This window comes from Suillus fuscotomentosus, assembly GCF_016647785.1.
Source record: "Suillus fuscotomentosus strain FC203 chromosome Unknown F5891scaffold_6, whole genome shotgun sequence".
In the NCBI taxonomy this organism is placed as follows: Eukaryota; Fungi; Basidiomycota; class Agaricomycetes; order Boletales; family Suillaceae; genus Suillus; species Suillus fuscotomentosus.
Window position 1 is genome coordinate 463,331 of NW_024539518.1, and position 25,144 is coordinate 488,474.

Sequence of the window (25,144 nt, forward strand, 5' to 3'; positions counted from 1 at the left end):
TCCGTTCATCCATGGATTGCCTAATGTGGTCATTCACTTGGAACTATGGGGGGCCGTTGCTCATACGTCCACTCTCACCCTTTGCTTGGTTCCCTAATTGTTGTACCTGTTTTTCTAGACTATCCAAAGAACACGAAACATAGAGCCCTAATGACAGGAATTACTTGGCACTATGTCCTGAAATTTATCATTACAGGTGTGTCATGCTTGCATTCCGGTAAAGGGTTGATTGCTCAATGACTGCATTCACAAGGCGATGCTGGGGTTGGCAAGTCATCTTTACTCGTTCGCTTGACAGACCAGCGTTTTCTGGCAAACCCCGACCCAACTGTGCGTGGCTTTTCACATGCCTGATAGGTTGAATTTGACGCACACACCCGTTACCCCTAGCTAGGAGTAGAATTTGGCTCCAAGCTAATTGAGATACCCGAGGAAGGGAAGATTGTCAAGCTTCAATGTCCGTCTCCTTTCCCGGTTTCCCCTGACACGTATTTCATGTAGTGGGTTATTATGTAGGTTGGGATACTGCTGGAACCGAGTCCTTCAGGTCGATTACACGGTCATACTACCGTGGTGCCGCGGGCTGCTTATTAGTCTATGACGTGACATCCCGCAAAAGTGCGTCCAAGATGACCGATTCATCCCCGGTCGTCTACTAATCATCTTACACAGGTTTTACTAACACGCAGTCATGGCTTGCAGACGTACGAGAGCATGCTGACCCTCATTTAACTTGCATACTGGTCGGAAATAAAATTGATCTATGCGATGAGGAAGGAGAAGACGCATCCAGTCGACGAAGAGAAGTTTCGACAGATGAAGCGAACGAATGGGCGAGAAAGGAGGGGTTGCTATTCTTGGAAGCAAGCGCAAAATCAGGGAGCAACGTTGATACGGCATTTGAGACAGCATCGCGCGATATTCTCCATAAGATCAAGCATGGCGTTTTTGATGATGATCGAGTGAGTGTTATTTCAAGTCGACAACCAATTGACACCTTCCATCTCTGACATCATGTTGGTCTATTAGTCTCCAGGAGTGAAGCTGTCAAAGCCAACAAATGGAAGCGTTGCCCTGAATCGAGCCTCAAATAAACAGGGATGCTGTTCGTGATGTGACATATATTATATGCAACATTATACATAAAGTTGCTGTACTCTATTCTACTGTGGTTATGGGACTATAGTTATTACTCTGTATTGCCGAAGATGCGCACAATTATGGAACTCGTACTGTATCTGAAATGTTCAATGAAATCCCGCGCCAGGGTGTCCTGGGCATACAGATGATACAGAACTTTTGCGTATGTGTAAATGCAAGGGAGTGATGCAAGCTTTGTCAAGCAATCTTCTAACACGCCTCTGATGGCCATCGGAAGCATGTGTCCATATTTCCTGCCCTCTGCAACTATCATGATCAACGCCGTAACGTGTCTGCATACTCCTGCAGCTGCTGTACAAATCCAAAATTGGGATTGGCAGATCTTCGTCTCGTTTTGACGTATTGATAGCTTGTGCTGGAGTCCAGCCGTACTCCGATATGAGAAATGCAGCAAACCACGCTTGTGCTGCGGCTCACTCCCTCCATGCAGTGCACAAGAATCCGTGCATTGGGATCGTGCAGTGCGCTGCGGATGAAGGCAGTTGCGGAAGGAAGGTGGGCGGCGAGCTCAGAGAATGGAAGATCCTCGAGGGGGTATTGAGCACGATGTATGGGTAGATCATGTGGTATTGCGACGTATCCACGCATTGCGGAGAGGATGTGGGTTATACCCAGCGTGGCGAGGGCGGCAGGGTTCTCTGCGAAAGAGAGGTCCGAGACATATAGCCTTGGTAATATTTCTGATGCACCAGGAGTTCGGAGCTGGTAAGGGATTTGGGACATGGGTGATGGTGACCAGTTGGATATGTTAGAAGGGTGACTGCCGTTAAGTGATGACAGTGTGAGCCTCCCCAGGTGCTAGAGTATATATAAGCATAATGGGAAGTAAACGGTGGGACGCAACCAGCAAGTGTGGATGTACTCAAATGTAGGAAGGACTGTTTAAAACACGACTCACCATGACAACTTTGACAAGCGCAGCAGAGAGTGTACGAGTTTAGAATTTGTTAAATTGAAGGAAGAAAGTGGTTCGGGTAAGAGGAGTAGTATAGGTGCGAGAATAGTACCACGGGGCAGAGACCCTTACTAGATTAGCCGACCGAGATCGATGGCCTCTTTATGAACGAAGTAGGTAAGAAATTAGCAGACAAACAGCCTTGCGTAACAGTGTTAGAGATTTGCCCGATCCTGAGCCGACGGCGTCCTCAACGGACGTCGGGAAGGCACGGCTCTTGGGCGGGGTTGGCCAGACTCAGGCTTAGTGATTTCGATAAGGGGAAGCAGAGCTTTTTGGTTGGACTAAAGTAGGACAAAGTCTGTACACTGTGAGAGAACTCACGAACAGCCTTGCGCGACCTCGATCATCAAATGGAATTTTTATCCACACTGGCAGATTCAGGGACGACTAAACAAGCGGTCGAGGCTATGCATGACACCACAGTACTGCTCCGAACCAATGGATCTTGTCCCCGGCTATTGTCCCTCAGAAAGCCGTATCTGGGGCCAAAGTGCAGTGCAACGTGTAGAAAGATTTCCACAAACAGGTGAGATATGTATGCAGCTAACACACAATGCGAAAAAAGGAGAAGTAGGGAAAAAATTGAAACATAAGCTTGGCAGACCCAAAACATTTTACATGGCATACTGTCAAAAAAATTTCGCGATCATAGAATGGACGTAACAATTTCGGAGCAGCATCGTAACAGCCTGGCCTATAAAACAGAAGGCAATCTAAATGAGGTCGCTGGAAAAACACTTGTCAGAGCCCAGACCCAATCAATCCCGTACTAAGAAACTCACGCGACATTAAGAGGCATCTCGTCAATTTGAGTGTTGTAGAATTCTGCCCGTAGTCTTAGCATTAATCATGCAGTAGCAAAATGTACTCACGTTCAATATCTCTCAGCATTCTGACATCTTCTGTGGTCACAAAGTTGATGGCAACACCTTTACGGCCAAAACGTCCGCCACGACCAATGCGGTGAATGTAGTTCTCTCTGTTTGTCGGCAGGTCATAGTTGATAACTAGAGAGACCTGCTGCACGTCGATCCCACGGGCCAAGAGATCCGTCGTGATCAGGACACGAGATGAACCTGACCGGAACTCCTTCATCAAAACTTCACGCTGCTTCTGCTCCATGTCCCCGTGCTGGGCAAAAGATGCGATCAGATGGGACCTAACTGAGATACTACCGCAATTACTGACCATAGCAGATACTGTGAACTCACGCGAGTGCATCTTCTCCGTCAACCAATCAACCTTCCGCCTTGTGTTGCAGAAGATGACGGCTTGCGTGATCGTTACAGTCTCGTAAAGATCGCAAAGAGTGTCCAACTTCCATTCCTCCTTCTCCACAGCGATGTAAAATTGCTTGATACCCTCAAGCGTCAGTTCATCCCTTTTGACAAGAATTCGAACAGGGTCACGCATGAACTTCTTCGTCACTTCCAAAACGTCGGCGGGCATGGTGGCGGAAAGGAGTACTACTTGAGTCTCCTGCGGTAGAAGCTGGAACAGCTCGTAGATTTGGTCCTTGAACCCACGGGACAACATCTCATCAGCCTCGTCGAGACAGAAAATCTTGATGGTGTCAGTGCGGAGAGCTCTCCGGTTGATCATGTCATATACACGTCCGGGAGTGCCGACAACGACTTGCACACCCTCCTGGAGCTTGGCCATGTCCTCACGAACGTTCGTACCACCGACACATGCATGACATTCGATGTTCATGTAGTCACCGAGTGCAATAACGACTTTCTGGATCTGTTGAGCCAGCTCACGGGTGGGCGCCAAAATAAGGGCTTGGCATCCTTTGATGGACATATCCAACTGCTGAAGGATGGAGATGGAGAATGTGGCGGTCTTGCCGGTTCCAGATTGTGCTTGAGCAATGACGTCGTGACCCTTTACAACGGGGACGATAGCACGCTGCTGAATCGCGGAGGGCCTCTCAAAACTACGAAATATTGATGATATAACAATAATCAAAGGCTGAATGCACCTACCCGTAAGCGTAGACACCACGGAGAAGCTCAGCCTTCAAATCCATGTTGTCGAAGCTGTTTGGCACCGCATCAGGATTGGATTCTGCAAGATCGGAGCATCCATTTGACGCACTTATCTACGACCTGGTCCCAGTTGGACTCGATCTCATTCTCTGCAACATCCTGGAGCGCTTCTTCTCTAAATCCACACGAGCGATATATTAGTAAACGCACGAAGTTGCATCGGTAGTAGGACGGATTGCTTACGCTGACATGAGTATAGTCTATTTTTTTGTATCCAAGGCTCGACTACTGTAGTCGATTATGCTTGGAATGTAGTGGGTTGTGTCCGGTGAGCGTAATCGATTGACTTCTGCGAACTGATCAAATTTTCCGCATCTTCCTTGGGTCGGTGGCTGAAGCGGCCAAAGCCGACCTTTTTGAAACTCCGATCTTTATGTACTTCCACATGGCAAGTGTCGGTTGGTGAGAGGAAACGTCCGATGAAGGCCTACGTCTTTTCACAACTTGACAAGTATCGCTTGGATTGTATTTGACATGAAGGCTATGTACGTCTGTAATGCCTTACCAAGACAAACGCGACATTGTGAACGAGCATCGCTTTCACGTCAACGTTGAGTATCTCCTTATGGACCACATTGATCTGACAAATCGAATAGCATATATCTCATGACCTCCGGGTAAAACATCACAAGCCTGCGTGACTAGCTTACAGTACAAGAAATAGCTGATGAGTCCAATATGTGTCACATAACGTTCGTTATACTCTTTGGATCGACCAACCCTCCCATCCTTCCCTTTTCCCAATGCATGGTCCTTCCTGCAACTTGAAAGCAACGTCATCCAATTTAGCCATGATTTTTGCGGTGATGACAGCTGCAGCTGGTGGCGCCCAGCTTGCCGCTACGCACTTCAGCTTTCCGTGCCCAAAGGCATACAGCTGGTCCCTTTTAGGAGCGGCATGGCTCGCGTGAAACCGCATAGGATTGAAGGATTCTGGATCATTTCCGAAGAGAGGTGATTTGTGTGCCTCTTCGATATCTGCCACATCTATGGATGGGACGAACGGTCGCTTCCACCATGGGACGACCACGGCACGAGTGATGTGACGAGTCGGGGGGTGGAGTCGGAGAACCTCACATATGATTGCCTCTGCACTAGGCTGCGCTCTTGTCCCTTCGTCTGCGAAGGCGCGGAACTGATCGTCAGTGGGGTTCTCGTCGTATGAGATAAATGCATCGCGTAGCAGACTATCGCGGTTAGAATATACCACCGCAATTGCTGCTACGCGCCACATTGTTTCATATGCGGGGATGATGAGATTGAGAGGATTGGTTCGGTCTGGAACCCATCTGATGATGTGATGGTTGATGCGATCGAGCACTTCTGTAGTGAGAGTAGTGCTCGATTTGGATTGTGCCCAACGGTCGTTGATGGCTTTTGTCACAAATGCCACGTCCACGGGGTCAAGATCTTCAATATCTGTGCCCAGCAGACCTGCCAATACGACACTGAGTGTGACAGACTGCACGAAGGTGGCGTAGTCCAGGCTCTCTGCGTCAAGGAACCTGTTCACGCAGGTTTCGGCGACGTCAACGAGCCTTGACCATCCATCTTTCGCGCTGACGGCGCCTATTAGGACTTTCGCTTCGCGAGTGAAGTTGTCATGGACGCCGGGATCATCACTGACAAAGGTGCTCGATATACCGAGCGCCTTCACCAAACGCTGGTTTGGTATGGATCTTGCGCGTAATAACGCCGGAGTAGGGATATCAGGAGGACTCAGTAATGTCCTGACGGCGCGGACACTGCTGTGTATCCTTGTCTTTGGGGTTGTGAGAGCTTTGGCGACGATTGCCGCGACTGCGACGGCAGCGGAGAAAATCAACACGATACTAGTATGAGACATTGCGGGTGTCAACTGAATGAACTTCCATTCACCTGTTGCCTCAGTATTTATCCAGGCGGTTCGTACCATCTATTCTCCGATCGCTAGCTGTCGAACCATGTAACCTTCTGACTAGAGTTCAACACGTTCATGACTCACTCGAACTCTAATATCATGCGGTTTTTCGCGATGCTTTAATAGCCGCAGCTCGAGAACATTCGAGCTCGCGCCTACGGACTGTCAGGGAACGTTTACTTTGTTTGCCCTTCCCATCATCAAAACTCTCACGAAATGGTGTTTTTGTAGGCGCACCGCATGCAACAGTGACATCTATTATACTTTTCTGTTACGTTCCGCAGCACGCAATCATGACTATCAATTCATATCACTCAAAGTCCTCCTTATTATGTTCCCGCTGATCCCTAATCCATTAACACGAGGTTTCCTGTGTCGTGCAAAGAAGCAGTCTACCCCGTTTCATAGATATCTGTACCCCCTTTCAGTGCTAGATTTAGTTTCCCGTGCAGATATGAGCCCACAGTACGTAGACAATCTGCCTGTAACAGGACGTTCAAGCGGGCGTCATGATTTAATTCCCCCATAGTCACCACGAGTGTTTACGTATACCCTCCCTCCACGTCAAGAAATTATGATACCTCCACAACTCAGTCTTACTTCCAACTCGGACTTGATCAGTCAAGTTCGATGTACTCTGGAGTCGCTGACGAGTCGCGGCCGCCAAAAATAGAACAAGACCGTCACATAAGTCCGCCTTTGATTATTCGCTGCGGAGTGGAATATGCCGTTACATATACCCCTATTAGAGGCGTTACTAGGATGATGGGATCAGGAAGTACCCCCTGCCGTGATTCAGTGGGCTTGAAGAGATCCCCAAGTCTTTTGATATGTTATGCCTCTGCACATATCCATTGGTTATTCTTAAATATGATCTGGGATTCTACCAGTGACGGAGAGACGGCGATGTGCTAATAAACGTGCCTACTTGCGGTGATATATTGTATCTGTTCAGCGGAAAATGCCTACCCTCAAACTGTTTTGAAATAGTACAAGGGTACTTATATCGTAGATCTGCAGGACGGCGTCTGATTGTGATCACGATCTTATGTACCTAACTCGATACAGACATGCCGTTAACAAACGCTGCGGATCACCTTGGAGTGAGTCAGCTCAGTCCGCCGCGGATTCCTCACTCTCCTCCTCTAACCCGAAAATGGCCCACAACACTCCAGCCTGTCCAAATGGCCTCTCCATGCCCAACAAGGTACTCGCTGCTTCATATCTATTCTCCGGTTTCCTCACTTCCTCGCAGAGTTGTGCGTAGGCTTTTGTCACGCGAGCCAGAGACACGCGGTGGATGGTAGAATGCAGGGATGGAGATGTTAACGCTGATAGACGTGGTGAATGCACAACTTCGGGACTGGAGAGCCAAAGAGAGAATCTCGCAAGGGTAGGTTGCAGCTTCTGCGCAGAAAGCACATGAGACAGCGGATCCTGTAATCGGGTCTAGACATGCACGAGTTGTGAATAAGATAGTGAACTTACGGAAGGCGACTTGGACTTGATAATGGTGACAGTGTCATATAACGAGGCATCTCTTAGAATGTTCTCGTACTGTATAACAGCTGAGTAAATTGGACATAATATGAAGAAACAAACCTACATGCTCGTCCTCCAAAAACTTCACCCTTTCATCGATTTTTTCTTGGATGGTGTGACGTTTCTCTGAAGTGAACTCGAACGCCTCCAGCACATTCTACTTCGATTAGCTAGCTGTGATAGGAGTCTAACAGGAGTGTGAACCTACCTGGAGATAACACCAACAATTAAGCACGAACACCGCCCGATCCCACTGCGGGCGATACCTCGCCTTCTCCTCTGCCGCAGCGGCACACATTTCCATAGCAGGATCGAGCATCACATCTAGGATGCGGTTAAAAGTTTGTCCGGGCTCTGCAGTGGTGTCATCAAGAAGAGAGGAATCATAAACCTGCATGATTTCACGGAGCAGCTGGGCATGCTCTAGAATTGGGAGAGGTGGCGTCAAAGATGGGTCGTCTGAGTCCTGATAATTGCTTGAAAAACATGAAACAACTCATTGTAAATAACTTACCAAGGGAATTCTAAGGAGTGCACGACCATGGGCTTCGATAGCGTCAAAGAAGACCTTGTAACTCACATCTGTGATTCTACCAAGAAGAATAAGTATGTACCACGTGGGCAGGGCAAGAGGAAGCAACTCACTCGCTCAGAGTCGTCGACAGAAGAGCATCCTCCCCGATAGTGCGCCGCATCGTAAGCATGTAGTATTGCAGTAGATTTGCAACTTTGTACGAGACGATACTACTTTCTTGCGAACGTACAGTCTGCTGCACGCGCACCTAGGAACACGCATGAAATCCAGTTTGTTGTATGACAAATGGCAGACAGACCTTGAGCGGCACGCACAACTTCGTTACTGCAGAGTTAAGCAATTCCTTAACCCATCCCTCTTCTTCACTCCCTCTGAATGTCCGTACAGCACCAACCATTCTCCTTGCTCTGCCATCGTCATTTTGCCCTCCAAGACCAAACAGGCTTTCCAGAAATTCACATTCTGCGGCAATAGCCTGGTGAACCCAAGCAAGCATATCACCAACATATCTGATAGGATCATGTGCATGCAATTCAATGGGACGCGGAAGACCTGACGGGCCACCTCGAGTCAATGCATCCAGAAATGCACTCAGCAGACCTGTTTGGCGGGTCTGCGTCAGGAAAGTAAGAGCTTCACTGTGGACAGATATTGAAGAGATTAAAAATCTACCAATAGCGGGTACATACGAGAGTAACTCTGGACGCTGAGAGAGGCGAGAGATGGCTTGCTGCATAGTCGAGTCAACTTCCAGCTGGGCGTCGCGCCCCATCTGGCGGAATTGAAAGGAACACCAGCGATATATCTTCTCGTAGCCTTGTTCAAGGTAGGAAGAAGTGGAGGCCATGATGTCCAGTCTGCAAGAGTGCTATTTACATAATATCACCGGGGGTTACAAGATGTTACTTACCCAGCTTTTGTCGGTCCGTCTTCGCCTGACATGAGTACTCTGCAGTCATTGCGGATACGCTCTGTCTTGTTCATTGCCTCAAAAAAGCGGGGGCCAATGGGAACATCTCGTGAGGTTATAGCTTCGGCCTCTTCATCATTTAGCGTGAAGCGGTTTAGGAAGAGCATGACAATAGATTTGCGCGCCTCAACCTCCTCCCTGTATTATCTGTTAGTAGAAATACCTTCCAAGGCACAAATATAATACCTTTCACTCCTCAAGCTCTCCGCGCGATCAAGTAGAGACTGGCTTGCTTCGTTTGATAGCCTCAGCTGGGTCTCCGCTTCGTCACAAGCAACGCGCATGGCAGCAACGTGATTCTGCAGGTCATCAAGTTTCTACAGCTTGATTAGACGATTCTCAATGATGCGTCCGACCATCACACACTTGATCCACTTCGCTAAATGCTTGAAGAAATTGCTGGCTTCCTTGTGCAAGTTTGTTTTCCAGATCTCGGCGAAGATTCTTGCGTGCCCTCGACGCCGTCTCGTTCAAGCATGCACTGTCGTCCTGGACGGCTAGCCCAACGTCTACATCTTCATCACTCCAATTATCGTCTGAATCTGTACCGTTTGTCTGCGCTTTGGAGTCTGATACTGACACTGTAGATTGGGTCCCATACAGTTCTGACAGCGTCTGGAGCGCTTCTGTTGTTGCTTCATCGGTAAAGTTTGTACCCAAGATTTTGCGCAGGCGGATTGTTATTGGATTCCGAGTCTGCGACGCAGAAACTGGGGTGCCTGCATTTCGAGACGGAACAGACAAGGAACTAGGTGGAGGTACAGGCGAGCGTGCTTGAACGGACATGCAGTTTCAGTTCGGCAAAGTCACCACACATACGCAAAGACCTCAGAATTCATTTGCAAGGACCAAACCCACGAAACTTTCTTGCACTTGTATATCGAAATCAAAGCATTCATGGTGCAAATATAGCGCATTTGTTGGTGAAGCACCATCAATGAATATACCTAACGTAGAACGTAGCAAGTGATAAAGTCTAATGTATTACTAACAAGAAACCCGCCAATCAGTAGTGGTGCACCTCCTCACGCTCACGACCACGCATGGATGATGGTTCCGTGCCCTTGTAGTAGATGTCTGTCCAGAGGTCCTTGGTTAGTGGCTCAGGGGACTGTTTAGCTTCCTCGACAGCCTGGTCAACCTCGGCCTTGGCGTCCTTGTCAAGTTGCTATGCGAACAAGATCATGAACATAATTCAATGAGAAGCGAATGTCAACGAACCTTGAGCTCCTGCTCAGTGGCAAGACCCCACTCCTCGATGTAGCGCTGGAGACCGCGGATAGGATCCTGGGTGCTACGCATACGCTGAACCTCCTCACGGGTACGGTAAGTGGTACCAGGGTCGGACATCGAGTGACCGCCGTAGCGGTAAGTGACAAACTCCATAAGAAGTGGGCCATTGCCTTCCGTTACCCACTTGCGAGCGTATTGCACAGCGTGTCTGGAAGCGATGATGTCCATGCCGTTGACCTGAAGACATTCGAAGATGAGTAATATTTAAATCTTGCAAGGACGAGAGGAAATGTGTTTACCTGGAGACCGGGAATCTTGTCACCACGAGTAAAGTATTCAGTGTTGGATGAACTACGCTCGGCAGAGGTACCCATTCCGTACTTGTTGTTCTCGCAAACAAAGACAGCAGGGAGATCCCAAAGTTTAGCCTATGTGCAAATATATTGATTAGACGATGTTTATTCATGTCTTGAAACACTCATACCATGTTGAATGCCTCAAACACTTGTCCTTGGTTACTTGCACCATCACCGTAGAGAGCAAATGTTGCAGTGTTCTTGCCCAGGTACTTTTGTGCGAACGCGATACCAGCTCCTACGGGAACTTGGGCACCGACGATACCATTACCACCAAAGAACGAGGGAGTGAAGATGTGCATAGAGCCACCCTTGCCGTGAGACATGCCGGCCTGGCGCCCAAGCAACTCTGCAATAACACCCTTGATGGTGCCACCACGCATAACAGCGAAGGGGTGACACCGGTATGCAGTAATGACACGGTCTTCAGGCTTAATACCATACTCAAGACCAACAGAGACGGCTTCCTGGGAACATGGTCAATACTATGTTATTCAGCTGAGAATACCAAATACCTGGCCAATAGCTAAATGGCAGAAACCGCGGATAAGCTTGGCCTTATAAAGGGCATCAGCAGCCATTTCCATCCGGCGCATCGTTTGCATGTCCTTGTACATTTTCAGGAGCTCATCCTTTTTCACCTCAACCTCAAAAGATGGAGTCTCGCATCGATACGCGCGGAAAGACTCCTCATGGAGTTTTACGGTAAACGGTTTTGAGTGGTCCTCGATGGTGTCTTGCAGTTGAGTGGTGTCTGCGGACGTCTGAATGGCTCGCGCAAAGGCAGGCTGTGAAAGAAAGACACACGAAGTCAGTTTTCTCACAAAATAAGGAGACTGGCTGGACTGACAATACGACGAGTAGCAGGACGGAACCGTGCAAGAGAAGCCATTGTTGAGGACGACGACGACGACGACGAGAACTAGGGAATGGAAAAGAGCTGGAAGAGAGGCGGACGTGTATGAACCGACGATAGAGACGCGAACTTTGACCTCCCAAAACTGAATACGTAAGTCGGGCTCGAGCGGAAGGAAATAATTATGCCTTGCACAGCCACAATCCACACCATTGTCAAGGAATAATTCCTAATCGGCCGCCTGCAGAGTAATAAATATTGACTAGTACTTAGCATGGTGTGATCCTAGTCACATACGATGACTCCATACTTTATTGTTGTACATATCCTGAAGTTTTGGTGTGTAGGCACTCAACAGTGATCGATGATCCCTGACTTTGTCTAGCGGTAATCTTATCACGTCGATTGCTGGTGAGAGCTGTCGCGCGTGCCATGTGAGTGGCGCCCGCCTAGGGAAACATTGGTCCACTTTGGTGGTGCGAGGTCCATAGCAAGCCTCTGCCCCAAAGTCATTTGAACGCAGTAGCACTGGCCAGTATCATTAATAGCCACTGGGCTTCGATACTTCACGAATGAAACTAGCGAAATTGAGATGTTCTATTGGACATAATAGCAAACGCATCAAGCCTCTCACTGGGCAGGCACTGTCGATATACAGAGTCCGCCTGAGAACCTATGCATTATATATATTCCAAGTCTATTGATCGGAAGTTAACCGAGTCCTAAGAATCGAACAAACTTGGACTTACTTTACGCCACAGGAGGCCCCAGTGGTCGTTGATTGGTCCATCAATGCCCCATGCCATTCCCCTGAACCACCAGAAATTTCCGACGATCAAGAATGCGCAAATACCGAAAGCGACACGCTTTGTGCTGTCTTTCCAGCGTGCTGAGAAAATGAAATGGTCAAGAAGGTGTGCGAACATGAGAACGGAAAAGTAAAGAGTGGGAAGCTAATCGATTGGTTAATAGGTGTCTTCCAGCTTCAACACAGACACGTACATAGTGATGAACATATGTGACACGGCCCATGATAAAGAACGGGACTTTAAAACGAGTTATGAGTTCCTAGATTGAACAGAGATGTTCAAGGCTCACCGTAATGCAGGAACCATCCATAACCGGCGATCTTTCCGACATACAAGAAATGATTCCATTGTTCTGAAACGATACATTAGCGCATGCTTATGAGACAGATGATAAGTGAGCTTACGAAGAGTCATATCAATGTACTTGCGTTGGTGGCGGAATAAGTAGATGCCAAGGACAATAACAAAGACTATCAGGCTGACTGTACCGCCCCACCAGATTACAGGCGTGCCAAGAAGGTAGTACTTTGTTTGATTATCGCCCCAGCCACACATCCTGAGGCCTAGCCGCATCCAAGGCCAGTCAGTGGGAGCTGACGCAAGGATATCCTCCTTGTCTGGATCGGGGATAAGTGCATTGTTGGAAGTCATCATGGCCACATTGAGATGCCAGAAATCACGGAGGAATGGGGACTTGTAAAATTTCGCATCACCAAGAGGCACTGAAATACCAACATCAGAGTTACATCAGGAAATGGCACTGTAGCTCACAGCGGTCGTTCCAGTGACTCTCCACGTTCCAGTATGTGTGCATGTCATCTGGGTTGTCCTCCTTGGTGCAGCTGACCTCAAGCTGTTTAAAGCCCCATTGAGGTAAGACTGCATTCGCAGCGTACAGATAGCATCCTAGAGCCTGGTGTTTGAACCTCAATCTCGTTGTGAGTGAATGGATTTTCGTCACGTGCTCTCTGGGGCCCTGCTTGATATCATCGACGACCTCGACGACCCAGTAGTCGTGGAAAATCCCCAACGGTCGAGTTACCATAGCCAGAGACTTCGTTGTTAAGCTTCGTCACGGGTGCTGCTACTGTGTGCGAGTGCAAGTGTCGTGTTGTCGGTACATGCTGCAAGCGAATAACATCACCATCCTGGAGGAACTGTAACTCGCCGTTTGGATTGTATTCAGGCGCTTCCCAAGTGGGAAGGATAGTCCAATGGTTGTTATCATCTTTGTAGTGATAGCAAGTAACCTGCTGCTGGCCTGAACCAACGGGATAGGTTTGAACGTGGGAGTGCAGGAGACCTCCGCCCCAGCCCATGCCTTTCAAAGTAACTCTTGAGCCAAACGCAATTTCTGGGTATCTCGTCAATGGTACAATTCCAATATACGCAAGGAATCGAACAAACCCCGTGGGTTCTTGCCAAAATCATTGCCGACCTAAGTGGGCTTGGAATAACGAACTCATCGTAGAGTCGCCAGGACCCGAATGGTTTAGGATCATGAAATGCAGCTTGAAGGATAACATATACACCAGGATCGGGAGGATAATTAGGCAGAGCACGCGAGCTGCCCAGTGTCGAATTTGATCTCGCTGTTGAAGGTATCAGTTTATAGGAACAGCGTCACGAAAAGTGGTCAGGCTGACATTGGTCATGCGAAGATCGCCAAATTTCTCCCAAAGATCTTCGATGGTGTACAAGCCAACCACAGCAGTCACGAATAATCCAATCCATTTCACACTAGGATAAGTTAACGAAAAAGCAATTGGGAAGCTGAAGAAGGGGGCAGACCTGGTCACACAGCCGATGGAAATACCTGTAAATGCAAGCCACATCCACCAATCGAAAGAGAATGACCTGTTGCAAGCTTCAGCATTGAGCCGCATGTAATGGTGGGTCTAACACATACTGATATTGTTGGTTGTGAAATTTGGTGAGCAAAAAAACTGTTGTGAAAGTGAAAAACAGGAGCATGGAATCCAGTAGAATGAACCGCGATATAGCCAACCAGGCAACATCTGCAGCCAGAACATGAAGCAAACGACGTTTATTTTCGGACCTGACACTCACCGCACAAAACCATGAGCGCAACCAGATGACAAGACCATGAGCTCATTCCCAATTCGACTGCAGTATACCACCCTAACGGAACCAAAGCCACCCCGAACGTCGCCATCATAACCCGCATGGCCACGTATGGGACACTTTCATCGTACACCACTCCGCTTTTGAATTCGAAGTTTCCGTTGTAACCCGATAGTAAACCTGCAAGGCCGACGAGCATCTTGCCGAGCGGAGGGTGGACATCGAAGTAAAACTCGCGTTTGAGGTAATGGGACCCGAATTTGCCAAAATGCGCTTCATCCCAAACAACAGTGTTGGCATGGCCTATTTTGTGGAAGCGGGTCCAACATGAGAGCAGAGTGTAGATGACAGGTGGGAGATGCTCTAGGTTCTGAGATATGAATTCACTCTGGGCGAACGCTCAGAGTCAGGATGGGCAGCAGGCCTCGACAGCGAGAGGTACGTACTATCGAAGTTGGAGGCGGAGGAGGAGGCCTGTGGACACGCCCGCTGCTGACACGGCTCCTGGCAGGACTTGGTTTTGAGTATACATCCTTTCCGTCGTCGTCGTAGTGCATTTCACTTTCATGCTCATCACCGCTCATAAACCCACCGCTGCTTCCGGGTCCTCTAGCCACCCTCCGCCTTGTGGATGTATCCTCGTTCATGTGATGCAATGGCAATGATTCCTCGTGTTTGTAGCTGTGAACGGTTTTAAAGTAAGATGGATGCGTGACAGGATATGGAATTTCTTCAAATTCAGAAGATGTGCGTGGAGGCGTTCCGGGCGGTGTACCAAAGTCTATTTGGACTTGAGAGGGTCTCATTTGCCCTCTTCTTGCGTTAGTGTTTTTCGACCGAACAAGCCCTATGGAGCTTTGGGAAGTTGATGAGTCTCGCGGGAGTGATGAGCTGGCCCTTGTCGCAACCTTACATGATACCAACCAGTATTGGATCGAAGCACTGCCTATTGACGTGACACGTTTCAAATATTCACAAAGGCTTGTACGTCCACATCGTTCAGATACAGAGGTTTCCAATAATTAAGTAAAAGCACAAATTTGTGTCGAGGATATGAGCACAAATACTTTTTACGACAAATGATGATACCAGCTAACAAGATGATTCATAGCAGGCAGCAAGTGCATGTACATTTTATGTGTGTCGTTGGTATTGAGCTATATGATCAAGCAATGTCAGGCACAAATAGCAACTGAAAAGATGGGGATACTACTAACCAGCAACCATAGCATGGTCACGCTCGTAGGGCTCGAGGGTAATTTGTTCAATAGGTTTGAACTTGTTTTCTCGTAGTTTTTGTACTTCCTGCACGAAAACAGCGGAAGGTGCTGCTGTTGAATCTATACAGCTAGCTTTGATAGAGATGACCACGTGGCCACCATCTTTGAGGAAGAACTGCGCATTGTGGATGACAATACGTGCTTGATCGGGCTGTGCAACGTCTGCGAATATGACGTCTACAGTTGACACCAGCATGCGGTACCTGTTAGGAAGGCGGGCGTCCTCCACGATGGCTATAGTAAATACTGTTCTCTTCAGCTGTAGCCTACAGTTTGGAAGTACTCACGAATGACATTTGTTCGCTTTTTCGCCATATTGATCAGATCACGCCCTGATCGTGGCGAAAATTCGACAGCATAAACAACACCTTCCTATAACCATGTTTAACACCAGTATTGTTAGAAAATGAGGAAGGCGACTCACAGGACCAACGATATCTGCTACGTGACTTACACTCGTGCCGCTGGCAGCACCGAGGTATAGAACCTTCTTTCCAGGTTCAATGAAAATTTTATCCATACCGCCCAATACACCTGCTGCCAACTTACTCCGGAAAGGGTTCCAGACGCGATACTCGATCTTTGTGTCGTCGACACCACCTTCAATGGATATCCGCTTCTCACCATAGACACTTTCTCCTGGGACAAGGTTCTTCGTGACAAGTAGATGGTCTTTCCCCTTGGCGATGAAGACACCTGGATGTCTATGAGGTTCGAGAATAACCTTTGCACCGCCCCTGGCTCCACCACCAGGGCCTCCACGACCACGGCCACGACCTCCACCACGACCACCTCCACCCCGACCGCCGCGATCTCCACCTCGCCCACCACGACTTTGGAAGCCTCCACCACGACCACCGCCTGAACATTGGTTCAAACAGGCATGATATAAAGTGAAACATGAACGTACCACGGCCGCCTCCTCTGCCTCCCCTACCTTCTCCACCTCCTCCACGTCCACCACCAGCTCCCCCGCGTCCTCCTCCTCTACCAAATCCACCACGATTTCCTGATGCTCCTGCGAGTCATAGATTAGACAAAGAATACTTTTATAGACAGCATAAAAGATGTTAACATACCAAATGCCATTACAAGTTGTGCAAATAATCTTGCAGTTGCCTCGCAGTGGTCTTCAAAATTTTCAGCAAACCTTGGTTCGTGCCTGATTGTACATACTGTGACAATTTGTCACATTTGTGTCACGCTCCAGCAACAGCTTTCAAGCTTTCAAGCTCAAGCCTCGAGCCACAATCTCTCAGTTGATAAATGGACAACGTTCTCATCACTCCTGGGCCTGAACCAGAATTATGGAATAGGTAAATCAAGAGTTTTGACCCAGTGCGTCCAAATCTGTGACATCCTGAATTAATAACGGAATATCATAGCGTCTGCGTTTCTGGTCTGGTTACAGACCCGGCCCTCGGCGCCCGGCCCTCAATCAGAACCATTTCACCGACTTTCTTATGTGGGAGTGGATAGTACAGTCGTCCCACACCAAATTACCCCTCACAGGATAAGCCTGAGGTGGCAATCTGCTGGCGTTCTGTTCAAATGAGGATTTCATAGGTTCTAATTGTCATGAAGAACGATTCCAGCACATAAAAGCCAGGCGTCCGGTTCCTGCTATCCTCAGATTTGTTTCATCCCATAGATATCACATACTCGCAAACAATGCGTTTCCCATTTGTTCTCGCTATTGTTGCTACTTTGGCAGTATCAATATCTGCCAGGCCCACTGATGCTGACGCCGACGCCAACGTTGGAGCATGTCCTATCTTTTGCGTGCGTAAATCAAATTGCAAGCACTGCCCTGATAAAAACTGCGTGAGTATGAGTAGTTTGCATCCTGAATTTAAACACATAACTCACCGGTGAGGTAGCTCATCTATATATGTTTCTAGTGCGACAGTGAGTCGTGGTTCTACTTTCACATCGTTGCGGTATGGTTGATGGCACCATGTGTGAGTTAGAAGTTTGTTGCTCGGTTGATCAACGGGACTGCTTCTAAACAAATTTTACTGTCGGTCAAGCATTCGAGATCTGGGAATAGAGGACTCGTTTCAGAATCCTGCGTTGGTCACTTAAACGATAGCTTAAAATGAGGGGCTCCCTTTTAAATGTTGAAAACCATGTCGAAAGTGCCGGACAATATATTGCATCTGTCTTCATTTTGTTCACCAATCAGACAGATAAAACTAAAAAGCCCGAGCCTTGGCCCATCTTCCATGGTCAACAAATTATTACAATTGACATGGAGCGTTGATGGTGCCCGGCACCACCCATAAATCATTCACTCCATTTGTGCCATTCTAGAGCGCATTGGTAATGCTATATTCGCCTCACTGAACGATCGTTCAAAACTTGCCCCATAGCCGTCCAAGATGGAGATACCGCGCCACAAGTAGCAATACAACACCAAATATAATGATGCCACCTGAGCAAGGTCAATGTCCACTCAAGGATCGCGCGTCATAAACTTACCTGAATAATAACCCGCGGCAGCGAAACCCCCTGTCGTGGTACTGATAGCGCCTGATATCGGAGGACCTGCAACGCCTCCAATGGCAAGGAGGGACACGAACATTCCCACTCGACGTCCCGCGTCTTCCATATGTCCCATTGCTACAAGAGGTACAGAGTAAAGAGATACATATGCTCCGAGGGAGAAACTGGACGAGTGAGTCGAGCAGCTGGTTGTGAACAAGTGCGGCGCGTACCCATAAATGGCGGCAATTGCAATAAGCTCGGGTTCATTTTTAGCAAATGGCCAAGCGATTGTCGCAATTCCCGTCACAGTAGTCAAAATTACCATGGTGTTGATAGCACCTGTCAAATCATCAACTGATGTTATCACAGTCCACAGCTATCGAGACCTACCGATTCTATCTGACATCAGCCCAAATGATACACGCAATGCAGATGCTGCATTGGCGATCGCGAGTATATAAAATGAAAAATCTGTTGAGACGCCAATTGCTGTAGCGCTCACAGAGAGATATATTAACTCTGATGGAACCAAAATATCAGGAACCACTATGATAGGCACAACAGTCATACCTGTATAAAAACCTAAAAGTGTCATGATTCCAGAGATACAATAGACGGTAAATGCCTTGTTGCGGAATGCTTTGAGATTGAAGAGTCCCCCACGAACGTTGACGGGCGGGAGTCGTCGTTTCAGTAACTTAAAGGAAATGCGTCAAAGGAAGAGGCATCTACAGGTGCTGACAACATACTGCATTGGCTGTCCCCAGGGTAGCCATCAGAATGAATCCAAACACCCGAACTGTCCATTGAAACCTGTAATTGTATGAGCGTATATGAATTGTTCTTCAATTAATCGAACAGACTCACCCAATTAATGGAATCAAATTTTGTGCCATCACAGGAAACACGATGCTGCCAAGCGCAGTCCCAACGGTGGTGAGCGACAAAGCCAAGCCACGTCTCTTGGAGAACCAATGTGACACGATGACGACTGCGGGACTGAATAGAAAACCGCAGCTCACTCCCAGACCGACACCCTGTGTCAGGAAGAGCTGCCAAAATTTAGTGCATTCCGCGGTTAGGAAGGTGCACGCGACGAGGACGCAGCTAGCGGCGAAGAACGGTATTTTGAAATATCCCAGGTCAAACATTCGCCCCGTTGCAAGCGAAGGAAGGCACATGAACGCATACTAGCAGGACAAGTGAGTTATGCAGGTTTATCAGACCAAGAAGTAAACATACCTGCGTAGAACCGATCCATGCTCTGGGTGAAATCAGCCATGCAAGGTTGCAACTAAACGAACCTAGCGCCTTACATAGTTGAAGGAGAAGTGTGGAGTAGTAGATTCTCCTCATAATAGGCTTGGAAGATCTGAAGGTAGAAAATTGTAGAAATTGTGAGTGTGTAATGGTACACCTTACTCACACCCCATGAAAGTAAAAAACCAAGCCTGATTGAACCTTCTTGAGCTAAACCATGGAATAATTAGGAGCAGCTCACGTAGAGAACATAACCAATCCGGCGCTGCAACGCAAAGACGTCAGTGACTGTTCAATGGACTGGAAGTGTACTCGCGCAAAAACCACAAGCCATGCCCTTAATCCTCCATCTGGTGCTTCACCAAGATGTGTTACGTGCTTCTGAAAAAGTTGTTCATCCAGAATTTCCGGCTCAACAGCCTCTCTTGTCTTCTGCCCATCGTACGACAAGACTTCGGACGCAGAGTCAATGCCCTGCAAGACCTCTATACTTAGTGACTTCTCGGACATGGCTTCTCCTGCCAACTTTACGCAGGGAAGAGGTCAGACCCAACGAAGAGTAGGAGGGAAGGAGCAACTGAACTGGTATGTGAAAACCATGCTGCCAACGTCATTTGCATATTGTACTCTCCGGGACACCTGGATCCTCCCTATAGCTATTTTCAAAACCCCGAGGGGCCGCATCGGGACTAGTACCGTGTATTCCATTCTCATTTGATGAGGCCACGCATACAATGACCAAAAAAAATGACATTACATTTGCTGGCCTTCGCTGGTCAAGGGAAGAAATCGAGCCGATTGGCAGGCAGGCCCATTATATATAGCCTGTGCTTTGCCAATGAAACTGCCATCAGTGACGATTCGAAGGCTCAGAGACCTGATAGTATGATATCCTTGACTGATCAGTCTCGTAGTGAAATATCGTGTTGGCTGTTTCACCTCTTTCAAAAACTTTATATGATACCCGCACAACTTCAAGTGCGCGCTAAATCGTCATATAGCGCATTCAAGTTTCAAGGGTGAGGCATTGGGCCCTCAAGGCCTCATGACTTATGCCAGGAAGGCCAGCAAATTTGAATCCAATGACTATTTTTGTTTGCAATAGGTACGTTCAAAGTTGGGCGCACACGCACACCGCACACGCACCGTACAACCCCTTCGCACACAAGACGCTACCTAAAATGTATTTTGCATAATTAGATAATATGAAAATCAAACTAAAAGTTAACAATTGATTCTCACCTACTACTCGCTGTGACTCGTCATTGTAATCCGTGCATACGGGGAAGAAGATACTGGCTGGCGTCACGATCCCGGAGATTGTCTGGACCGACGACTTGGTCTGGGAACTTTTGGCGCAGATTGAGCTATCAGAGAACAGAGTCGTGCTTGTAATAGGCAAGCGGAAGAAAGGCGAGGTAAGTGAGTCAAAATTAAAACCATAAGCAAGAGATACGAGTGAAGGTATTGCTGGCGTGACGTTCGGAGACGGGCCATCGAGTTTGATGTGTTTTCAGTAGGGTCGTACCAAGTACAAAACGGGCAGTGGTGTATGTGCGAGGGAGGTCGTGTGCGTGTGCGCCCAACTTTGAACGTACCTAATCTACCATCATGGCTCATCGATATGATCCTGATCCAGTTGCAGCCTCGAGCCAAGATAGTGGATGAAATCGCTGGCCCACTCCTCCGTCGCTTAAACACAAGTTGCGCTCGGTAGGTTGATGAAATGCAAACAAGAAGTAAAAGCCAAGCTTACGTAACTGACTCGTGATCTTTGTAGACTAATTGTAGTCATTAAACATCAGCTACTTTTCTACTTTCTCCTAGATATGGGAATATCACGACTCTGAATATACCAGCAGATACAACAGGCACCAAAGGTAATACTAGCAGCTCCAGAGCACCAAACTGTATTGCCTCAATGCCCTAGAGATAGAGAGCAGATCGATCGACGGCACCGTACGGCGCATACATTGTCTCCGCGTCGAATGATCACACTGCCCGAAAGTGGCGGTCGATTGAAAGAAAGGTGCTCGTTTTTTCCAGGGTCATGCCAATATCGTCAACTCCCTTGGTCTTTCCCCTGATGGAAGCCATCTTGTTAGCACAGCACTTGACTACTCAGTTCGCATCTGGAACCTCAAGAATCAATCAGCCAGTCGGAGACGCACCCTTGCATGACGGCAAACTCTGGACTGCCTCCGATGGAAAATACATTGCCAGTGCTGGAAATTACATATGAAGCATGGAAGCAGCGCTCAAACAGCGGGGTGTGTGCATCTGCATTATGTCAATGTCTTCCCTATTTTTGGTTGTTGTTTAGGGTACAGACGATGCTAATGCAAAACCCGATGGGAAGTCCAAAGCAAGTCAGTTCTGCATCTCGTTCACACATGATCACACTTCTTAACTAGGGATGTCCAGTTTGACTGATAGATGCTGTGCGTCAATCGGTTGTCAACACCCTACTTATTCACTCATTCGTCTTGTTAGATCTCCGAGCAGCGGCCCGTCAACAGAGGCTTGGCGAGATGTGTCAGTGCAGTTTTTCATTCCGGAGCTCTTGCATGTCTGACAAGTGGTACAGGGCAATGACTTTCGTTTACACAAGAAAAACTTTATAGATAAGTGTCCATAAATTCAAGCTAGCTACCGAAGGCGGCCTCCAGGAGCTTGCCATGTTCGAGCCTGGATGGGCATATTCCAGCCCAGTTGGCTGTTCCTGTCATAAAGGTCACGTCGAAAGAAACGCGAAGTACCGGACAGTGTGCATCACTCACGTCGCTTTCGTCGGCCAATTAGACGGGCAAGATTGAGTGAGAAAGGGCTATCTTACACAAGAAAACTTCAGCTTTCCCGCCCAGCTTTAATGTAGTACAAATCAAATTGTTACGTTAATCTATAACGAAAGTGACCAATGCTCGCCACGCTTAAATCATTTCACATCCACTCCTTCAAGAACACACCGACTCAACACTAAATTCACCTCACAGAACGATCATTCAAAATTTGCCCCATAGCCGTCCGAGGTGAAGGTACTGCGCCACGAGTAGCAATGCGACACCAAATATAATGCTGCCACCTGGGAAATGTCAATGTTCACTCAAAGATCGCGGGTGTCATAAACCTACCTGCATAATAGCCCGTATCAATGAAGCCTCCTGTCGCGGTACAAATCGCACCTGATATTGGAGGACCTGCAATGCCTCCGAAACCAATGAGGGACATGAACATCCCCACTCGACGCCCTGCGTCTTCCATTCTCCCCATTGCCACGGCAGGTGCAGAATACAGAGATATATATGCTCCGATGGAGAACCTGGATGGGTCAGTCGATTGTGCACCTGGCAGCGAAAAAGTGCAATACATACCCATGAATGATGGCTATTGCAATAAGCTGGGATTCGTCTTTAGCAAACGGCCAGGCGACTGTCGTGATTCCTGTAATAGCCGTGTAAATTACCATGGTGTTGAGTGCGCCTGTCAAATCTCAACTGATGTTCGTATAGTCCACAGCTGTCAAGACCTACCGATTTTATCTCCCAACAGTCCAGATGACAGACGTCCAAACGCAGATGCCGCATTGGCGATCGCAATTATATAAAACGAAAAACCTTTCGAGACACCAATTGTTACGGCGCTCACAGAGATATATGTTAGCTCTGATGAACCAAATATCGATATATCAGGAGCCATAATAATAAAGCACAATGGTATTACCTGTATAAAGACCTAAAAGTATCATAATTCCTGAAACGCAATAGGTGGAATATGCTTTGTTGCGAAATGCTTCGAGATTGAAGAGTCCCCCGCGAACTTTAGTGGGCGGAAGCCGCCTTTTAAGAAACTGAGGAAAATGCGTCAGTCGCAGAGATGTCCTCGGGTGCTAACGACATACCATGTTTGCCATCCCCATTGTAGCCGTTAGCATGAATCCAAATACACGAATTGTCCATCTAAACCTGAAAGTGTTGTGAGCACATATGGATTGCCCTATAATCGATTAGATAAACTCACCCAATTAACGGAATCAAATTTTGTGCCGCTACAGGAAACAAGATGCTGCCTAACGCAGCCCCGACGGTGGTGGTAGACAAAGCAAGGCCACGCCTCTTGGAGAACCATTGTGAGACGATGACGATTGCAGGACTAAACAGGAAACCGCAGCTCGCTCCCAGGCCGACGCCCTGTGTCAGGAAGAGTTGCCAGAATTGAGTGCATTCTGCGGTTAGGAAAGTGCACATGACGAGGACGCAGCTAGCGGCGAAGAACGGTATTTTGAAGTATCCCAGGTCAAACATTCGCCCTGTTGCAAGAGCTGGAAGGTACGTGAGTGCATACTAGTAACACAAATGAGCTCAGTAGGCTTGCTAGAACCAGAATCAGACACGCCTGCGTAGAACCGATCCATGCTCTGGAGAGTGCAAGAGGTCATTGTCTAGCATTGCATCAAACAAACCTAGCACCTTACATAGTTGAAGGTGGAGTGTGAAGCAGTAGATTTCCCTCGTAGTACGCTTGGAAGATCTGAAAAGGCGGAATTTGTAGGAACTGCAAGTGTGTCGTGGCAAACCTTGCTTACACCCCATGAATTTAAAAAACCAAACCTAGTACAATTTCTTGAGTCGAACTAGTAGAGGAATGAATTAGGAGCAGCTTACGTAGAGAATGTAACCAATGCAGTTCTATAATCCAAAGACGTCAGTGGCTATTTCGATCAAATGAATTTGCACTTGCGCAAAGACCGCAAGCCATGCCCTTATTCCTCCATCTGGTGCTTCACTAAGACGGGTTTGAAGTTCGTGGTCGAAGCCTGCTTCTGTCTTCTGCTTATCGTAAGGCAATATATGTTTGCTTTCAGACGCAGAGTCAATGCCCCGCAAGGACTCTATAGTTGGTAACTTTTCCGAGTCGGGCATAGCACCGTTGTTCTGTCAATATGAAGAGAAGTGAACAGGATCAACAGACAGCCAGTGGCAGAAAGAGCAACTGTACCAGTGTGTGCAAATCATGCTGCCGAGGTTATGTACATATAGTATTGTCCGCGACGTGTGACACAGAACTCCTTCACAAAGCCATTTGCAGTGTTTTGAGTGGCACAAGATGTCTTACACCGTTCGTGAAGCGTCATCTGATGATGCCACGATTACTACAAGGAGCAAAATATGCAATTGAATTTGCTAGCGTTCGCTGGTCCCCCGGAGGTGAGGGATCAATTGATCAAGCCAGATCACAGGCAGACTCGGTGCATGTAACGCTTTGCGACTGAAACTGCCGATTCGAAGTTTAAACCTATTACAGATTCAACTTTTTAGTGAAAATTGGTAGAATAAACACCTACAACCTCGACTTTTAGTTACTTCTTGAAGTGCGCGCTATTAGCGTCGGTCGTTGAGGCGTCTCCGCATGAACGCTACTTGCCATGGCATGTACGCGTAAATATTTAAAATTTTGGGGTATAATATATATTTTCTAGCGCTGTCATGATTGAACCACCAGAAAGAACAAAGCATGTGGAACGGAGATGATTGGAAATTTGAGCTCACTGACGTCATGTGCTTTGTGATCCTAGGTACCAAGACCCAGGGTCTAACCCGACCACAATACGAACAAACAAACACCAAATAAACGGACCTTACATCCCGCCCCTTGTGTCTCGTT

At 47.8% G+C, this 25,144-nt stretch overlaps 10 protein-coding genes across 10 annotated transcripts; 1 reads left to right on the plus strand and 9 right to left on the minus strand.

The window, feature by feature from the left end:
- Positions 1 to 150: 150 nt before the first annotated feature.
- F5891DRAFT_943060 (P-loop containing nucleoside triphosphate hydrolase protein) lies at positions 151 to 1,113 on the plus strand (the record flags this gene model as incomplete). The annotated part of the gene is made up of 6 exons (XM_041374458.1): positions 151 to 196; positions 254 to 330; positions 391 to 457; positions 517 to 618; positions 673 to 962; positions 1,030 to 1,113. 6 exons carry the CDS (start codon positions 151 to 153, stop codon positions 1,111 to 1,113), a joined length of 666 nt encoding a protein of 221 aa, XP_041231318.1.
- F5891DRAFT_1006327 (phosphotyrosine protein) lies at positions 940 to 2,450 on the minus strand. The gene is made up of 2 exons (XM_041360417.1): positions 2,060 to 2,450; positions 940 to 1,959 (listed from the first exon to the last, which is right to left on the minus strand). Exons 1-2 carry the CDS (start codon positions 2,060 to 2,062, stop codon positions 1,417 to 1,419), a joined length of 546 nt encoding a protein of 181 aa, XP_041231319.1. The 5' UTR covers positions 2,063 to 2,450; the 3' UTR covers positions 940 to 1,416.
- Positions 2,451 to 4,734, minus strand: F5891DRAFT_1006329 (P-loop containing nucleoside triphosphate hydrolase protein). Its single transcript, XM_041360418.1, has 7 exons — positions 4,354 to 4,734; positions 4,220 to 4,285; positions 4,108 to 4,161; positions 3,308 to 4,058; positions 2,992 to 3,250; positions 2,902 to 2,944; positions 2,451 to 2,845 (listed from the first exon to the last, which is right to left on the minus strand). Exons 1-7 carry the CDS (start codon positions 4,359 to 4,361, stop codon positions 2,833 to 2,835), a joined length of 1,194 nt encoding a protein of 397 aa, XP_041231320.1. The 5' UTR covers positions 4,362 to 4,734; the 3' UTR covers positions 2,451 to 2,832.
- Positions 4,735 to 4,867: 133 nt separating this feature from the next.
- F5891DRAFT_942804 (uncharacterized protein) lies at positions 4,868 to 6,016 on the minus strand (the record flags this gene model as incomplete). Its single annotated transcript, XM_041374445.1, has 1 exon — positions 4,868 to 6,016. The coding sequence occupies one exon, from the start codon at positions 6,014 to 6,016 to the stop codon at positions 4,868 to 4,870; it is 1,149 nt and encodes a 382-aa protein (XP_041231321.1).
- Positions 6,017 to 6,992: 976 nt separating this feature from the next.
- F5891DRAFT_1006331 (oligomeric complex COG6) lies at positions 6,993 to 9,949 on the minus strand. The gene is made up of 11 exons (XM_041360419.1): positions 9,484 to 9,949; positions 9,304 to 9,434; positions 9,058 to 9,255; positions 8,837 to 9,004; positions 8,446 to 8,785; positions 8,258 to 8,394; positions 8,127 to 8,202; positions 7,821 to 8,078; positions 7,677 to 7,769; positions 7,559 to 7,627; positions 6,993 to 7,507 (listed from the first exon to the last, which is right to left on the minus strand). The coding sequence occupies exons 1-11, from the start codon at positions 9,901 to 9,903 to the stop codon at positions 7,184 to 7,186; spliced, it is 2,214 nt and encodes a 737-aa protein (XP_041231322.1). The 5' UTR covers positions 9,904 to 9,949; the 3' UTR covers positions 6,993 to 7,183.
- On the minus strand, positions 9,928 to 11,757 carry F5891DRAFT_1006335 (mitochondrial pyruvate dehydrogenase E1 component beta subunit). The gene is made up of 6 exons (XM_041360420.1): positions 11,557 to 11,757; positions 11,222 to 11,494; positions 10,835 to 11,173; positions 10,650 to 10,778; positions 10,339 to 10,587; positions 9,928 to 10,285 (listed from the first exon to the last, which is right to left on the minus strand). Exons 1-6 carry the CDS (start codon positions 11,596 to 11,598, stop codon positions 10,124 to 10,126), a joined length of 1,194 nt encoding a protein of 397 aa, XP_041231323.1. The 5' UTR covers positions 11,599 to 11,757; the 3' UTR covers positions 9,928 to 10,123.
- F5891DRAFT_1006338 (glycosyltransferase family 39 protein) lies at positions 11,758 to 15,399 on the minus strand. Its single transcript, XM_041360421.1, has 13 exons — positions 14,903 to 15,399; positions 14,442 to 14,844; positions 14,281 to 14,389; positions 14,163 to 14,228; positions 14,018 to 14,111; positions 13,810 to 13,963; positions 13,403 to 13,725; positions 13,143 to 13,368; positions 12,776 to 13,093; positions 12,661 to 12,723; positions 12,565 to 12,608; positions 12,312 to 12,515; positions 11,758 to 12,259 (listed from the first exon to the last, which is right to left on the minus strand). Exons 1-13 carry the CDS (start codon positions 15,260 to 15,262, stop codon positions 12,236 to 12,238), a joined length of 2,388 nt encoding a protein of 795 aa, XP_041231324.1. The 5' UTR covers positions 15,263 to 15,399; the 3' UTR covers positions 11,758 to 12,235.
- F5891DRAFT_1161850 (Fibrillarin-domain-containing protein) lies at positions 15,388 to 16,825 on the minus strand (the record flags this gene model as incomplete). Its single annotated transcript, XM_041365268.1, has 6 exons — positions 15,388 to 15,613; positions 15,674 to 15,970; positions 16,024 to 16,108; positions 16,161 to 16,597; positions 16,647 to 16,723; positions 16,812 to 16,825. The coding sequence occupies 6 exons, from the start codon at positions 16,823 to 16,825 to the stop codon at positions 15,591 to 15,593; spliced, it is 933 nt and encodes a 310-aa protein (XP_041231325.1). The 3' UTR covers positions 15,388 to 15,590.
- Positions 16,826 to 18,055: 1,230 nt separating this feature from the next.
- On the minus strand, positions 18,056 to 20,059 carry F5891DRAFT_624986 (MFS general substrate transporter). The gene is made up of 11 exons (XM_041372518.1): positions 19,725 to 20,059; positions 19,650 to 19,674; positions 19,540 to 19,595; positions 19,466 to 19,487; positions 19,091 to 19,413; positions 18,973 to 19,036; positions 18,794 to 18,920; positions 18,614 to 18,742; positions 18,454 to 18,562; positions 18,218 to 18,405; positions 18,056 to 18,170 (listed from the first exon to the last, which is right to left on the minus strand). The coding sequence occupies exons 1-11, from the start codon at positions 19,991 to 19,993 to the stop codon at positions 18,091 to 18,093; spliced, it is 1,392 nt and encodes a 463-aa protein (XP_041231326.1). The 5' UTR covers positions 19,994 to 20,059; the 3' UTR covers positions 18,056 to 18,090.
- Positions 20,060 to 22,048: 1,989 nt separating this feature from the next.
- Positions 22,049 to 24,605, minus strand: F5891DRAFT_625038 (major facilitator superfamily domain-containing protein). Its single transcript, XM_041372519.1, has 12 exons — positions 24,221 to 24,605; positions 24,145 to 24,168; positions 24,066 to 24,090; positions 23,955 to 24,010; positions 23,876 to 23,897; positions 23,501 to 23,823; positions 23,382 to 23,445; positions 23,204 to 23,330; positions 23,014 to 23,145; positions 22,855 to 22,963; positions 22,615 to 22,802; positions 22,049 to 22,565 (listed from the first exon to the last, which is right to left on the minus strand). The coding sequence occupies exons 1-12, from the start codon at positions 24,400 to 24,402 to the stop codon at positions 22,486 to 22,488; spliced, it is 1,332 nt and encodes a 443-aa protein (XP_041231327.1). The 5' UTR covers positions 24,403 to 24,605; the 3' UTR covers positions 22,049 to 22,485.
- Between the last annotated feature and the right edge of the window lie 539 nt (positions 24,606 to 25,144).

What these genes read in the sequence shown, in the direction of transcription:
- F5891DRAFT_1006329 (XM_041360418.1), bottom strand. An exon ending in CGTGGTGTCTACGCTTACGG is followed by an intron (nt 4,059 to 4,107) that starts GTAGGTGCATTC and finishes AATATTTCGTAG; the next exon opens with TTTTGAGAGGCCCTCCGCGA. An exon ending in AATGCTGAGAGATATTGAAC is followed by an intron (nt 2,945 to 2,991) that starts GTGAGTACATTT and finishes GACTACGGGCAG; the next exon opens with AATTCTACAACACTCAAATT.
- F5891DRAFT_1006331 (XM_041360419.1), bottom strand. Translation starts at nt 9,903, where the DNA reads ATGTCCGTTCAAGCACGCTCGCCTGTACCTCCACCTAGTTCCTTGTCT. An exon ending in GAGAGCTTGAGGAGTGAAAG is followed by an intron (nt 9,256 to 9,303) that starts GTATTATATTTG and finishes CAGATAATACAG; the next exon opens with GGAGGAGGTTGAGGCGCGCA. An exon ending in AGTTGTGCGTGCCGCTCAAG is followed by an intron (nt 8,395 to 8,445) that starts GTCTGTCTGCCA and finishes GCGTGTTCCTAG; the next exon opens with GTGCGCGTGCAGCAGACTGT.
- F5891DRAFT_1006335 (XM_041360420.1), bottom strand. Translation starts at nt 11,598, where the DNA reads ATGGCTTCTCTTGCACGGTTCCGTCCTGCTACTCGTCGTATT. An exon ending in GTCCTGCTACTCGTCGTATT is followed by an intron (nt 11,495 to 11,556) that starts GTCAGTCCAGCC and finishes TTTCTTTCACAG; the next exon opens with CCTGCCTTTGCGCGAGCCAT. An exon ending in GCCATTTAGCTATTGGCCAG is followed by an intron (nt 11,174 to 11,221) that starts GTATTTGGTATT and finishes CCATGTTCCCAG; the next exon opens with GAAGCCGTCTCTGTTGGTCT.
- F5891DRAFT_1006338 (XM_041360421.1), bottom strand. Translation starts at nt 15,262, where the DNA reads ATGAGACCCTCTCAAGTCCAAATAGACTTTGGTACACCGCCCGGAACG. An exon ending in TTTCACAACCAACAATATCA is followed by an intron (nt 14,229 to 14,280) that starts GTATGTGTTAGA and finishes AGCTTGCAACAG; the next exon opens with GTCATTCTCTTTCGATTGGT. An exon ending in TCCATCGGCTGTGTGACCAG is followed by an intron (nt 14,112 to 14,162) that starts GTCTGCCCCCTT and finishes AACTTATCCTAG; the next exon opens with TGTGAAATGGATTGGATTAT.
- F5891DRAFT_624986 (XM_041372518.1), bottom strand. Translation starts at nt 19,993, where the DNA reads ATGTCCGAGAAGTCACTAAGTATAGAGGTCTTGCAGGGCATTGACTCT. An exon ending in CCCTGGGGACAGCCAATGCA is followed by an intron (nt 18,921 to 18,972) that starts GTATGTTGTCAG and finishes ATTTCCTTTAAG; the next exon opens with TTACTGAAACGACGACTCCC. An exon ending in GCAATTGCCGCCATTTATGG is followed by an intron (nt 18,406 to 18,453) that starts GTACGCGCCGCA and finishes TCACTCGTCCAG; the next exon opens with TTTCTCCCTCGGAGCATATG.
- F5891DRAFT_625038 (XM_041372519.1), bottom strand. Translation starts at nt 24,402, where the DNA reads ATGCCCGACTCGGAAAAGTTACCAACTATAGAGTCCTTGCGGGGCATT. An exon ending in GCATTGGTTACATTCTCTAC is followed by an intron (nt 24,091 to 24,144) that starts GTAAGCTGCTCC and finishes AAATTGTACTAG; the next exon opens with GTTTGGTTTTTTAAATTCAT. An exon ending in AATTTGATTCCGTTAATTGG is followed by an intron (nt 23,446 to 23,500) that starts GTGAGTTTATCT and finishes CAACACTTTCAG; the next exon opens with GTTTAGATGGACAATTCGTG.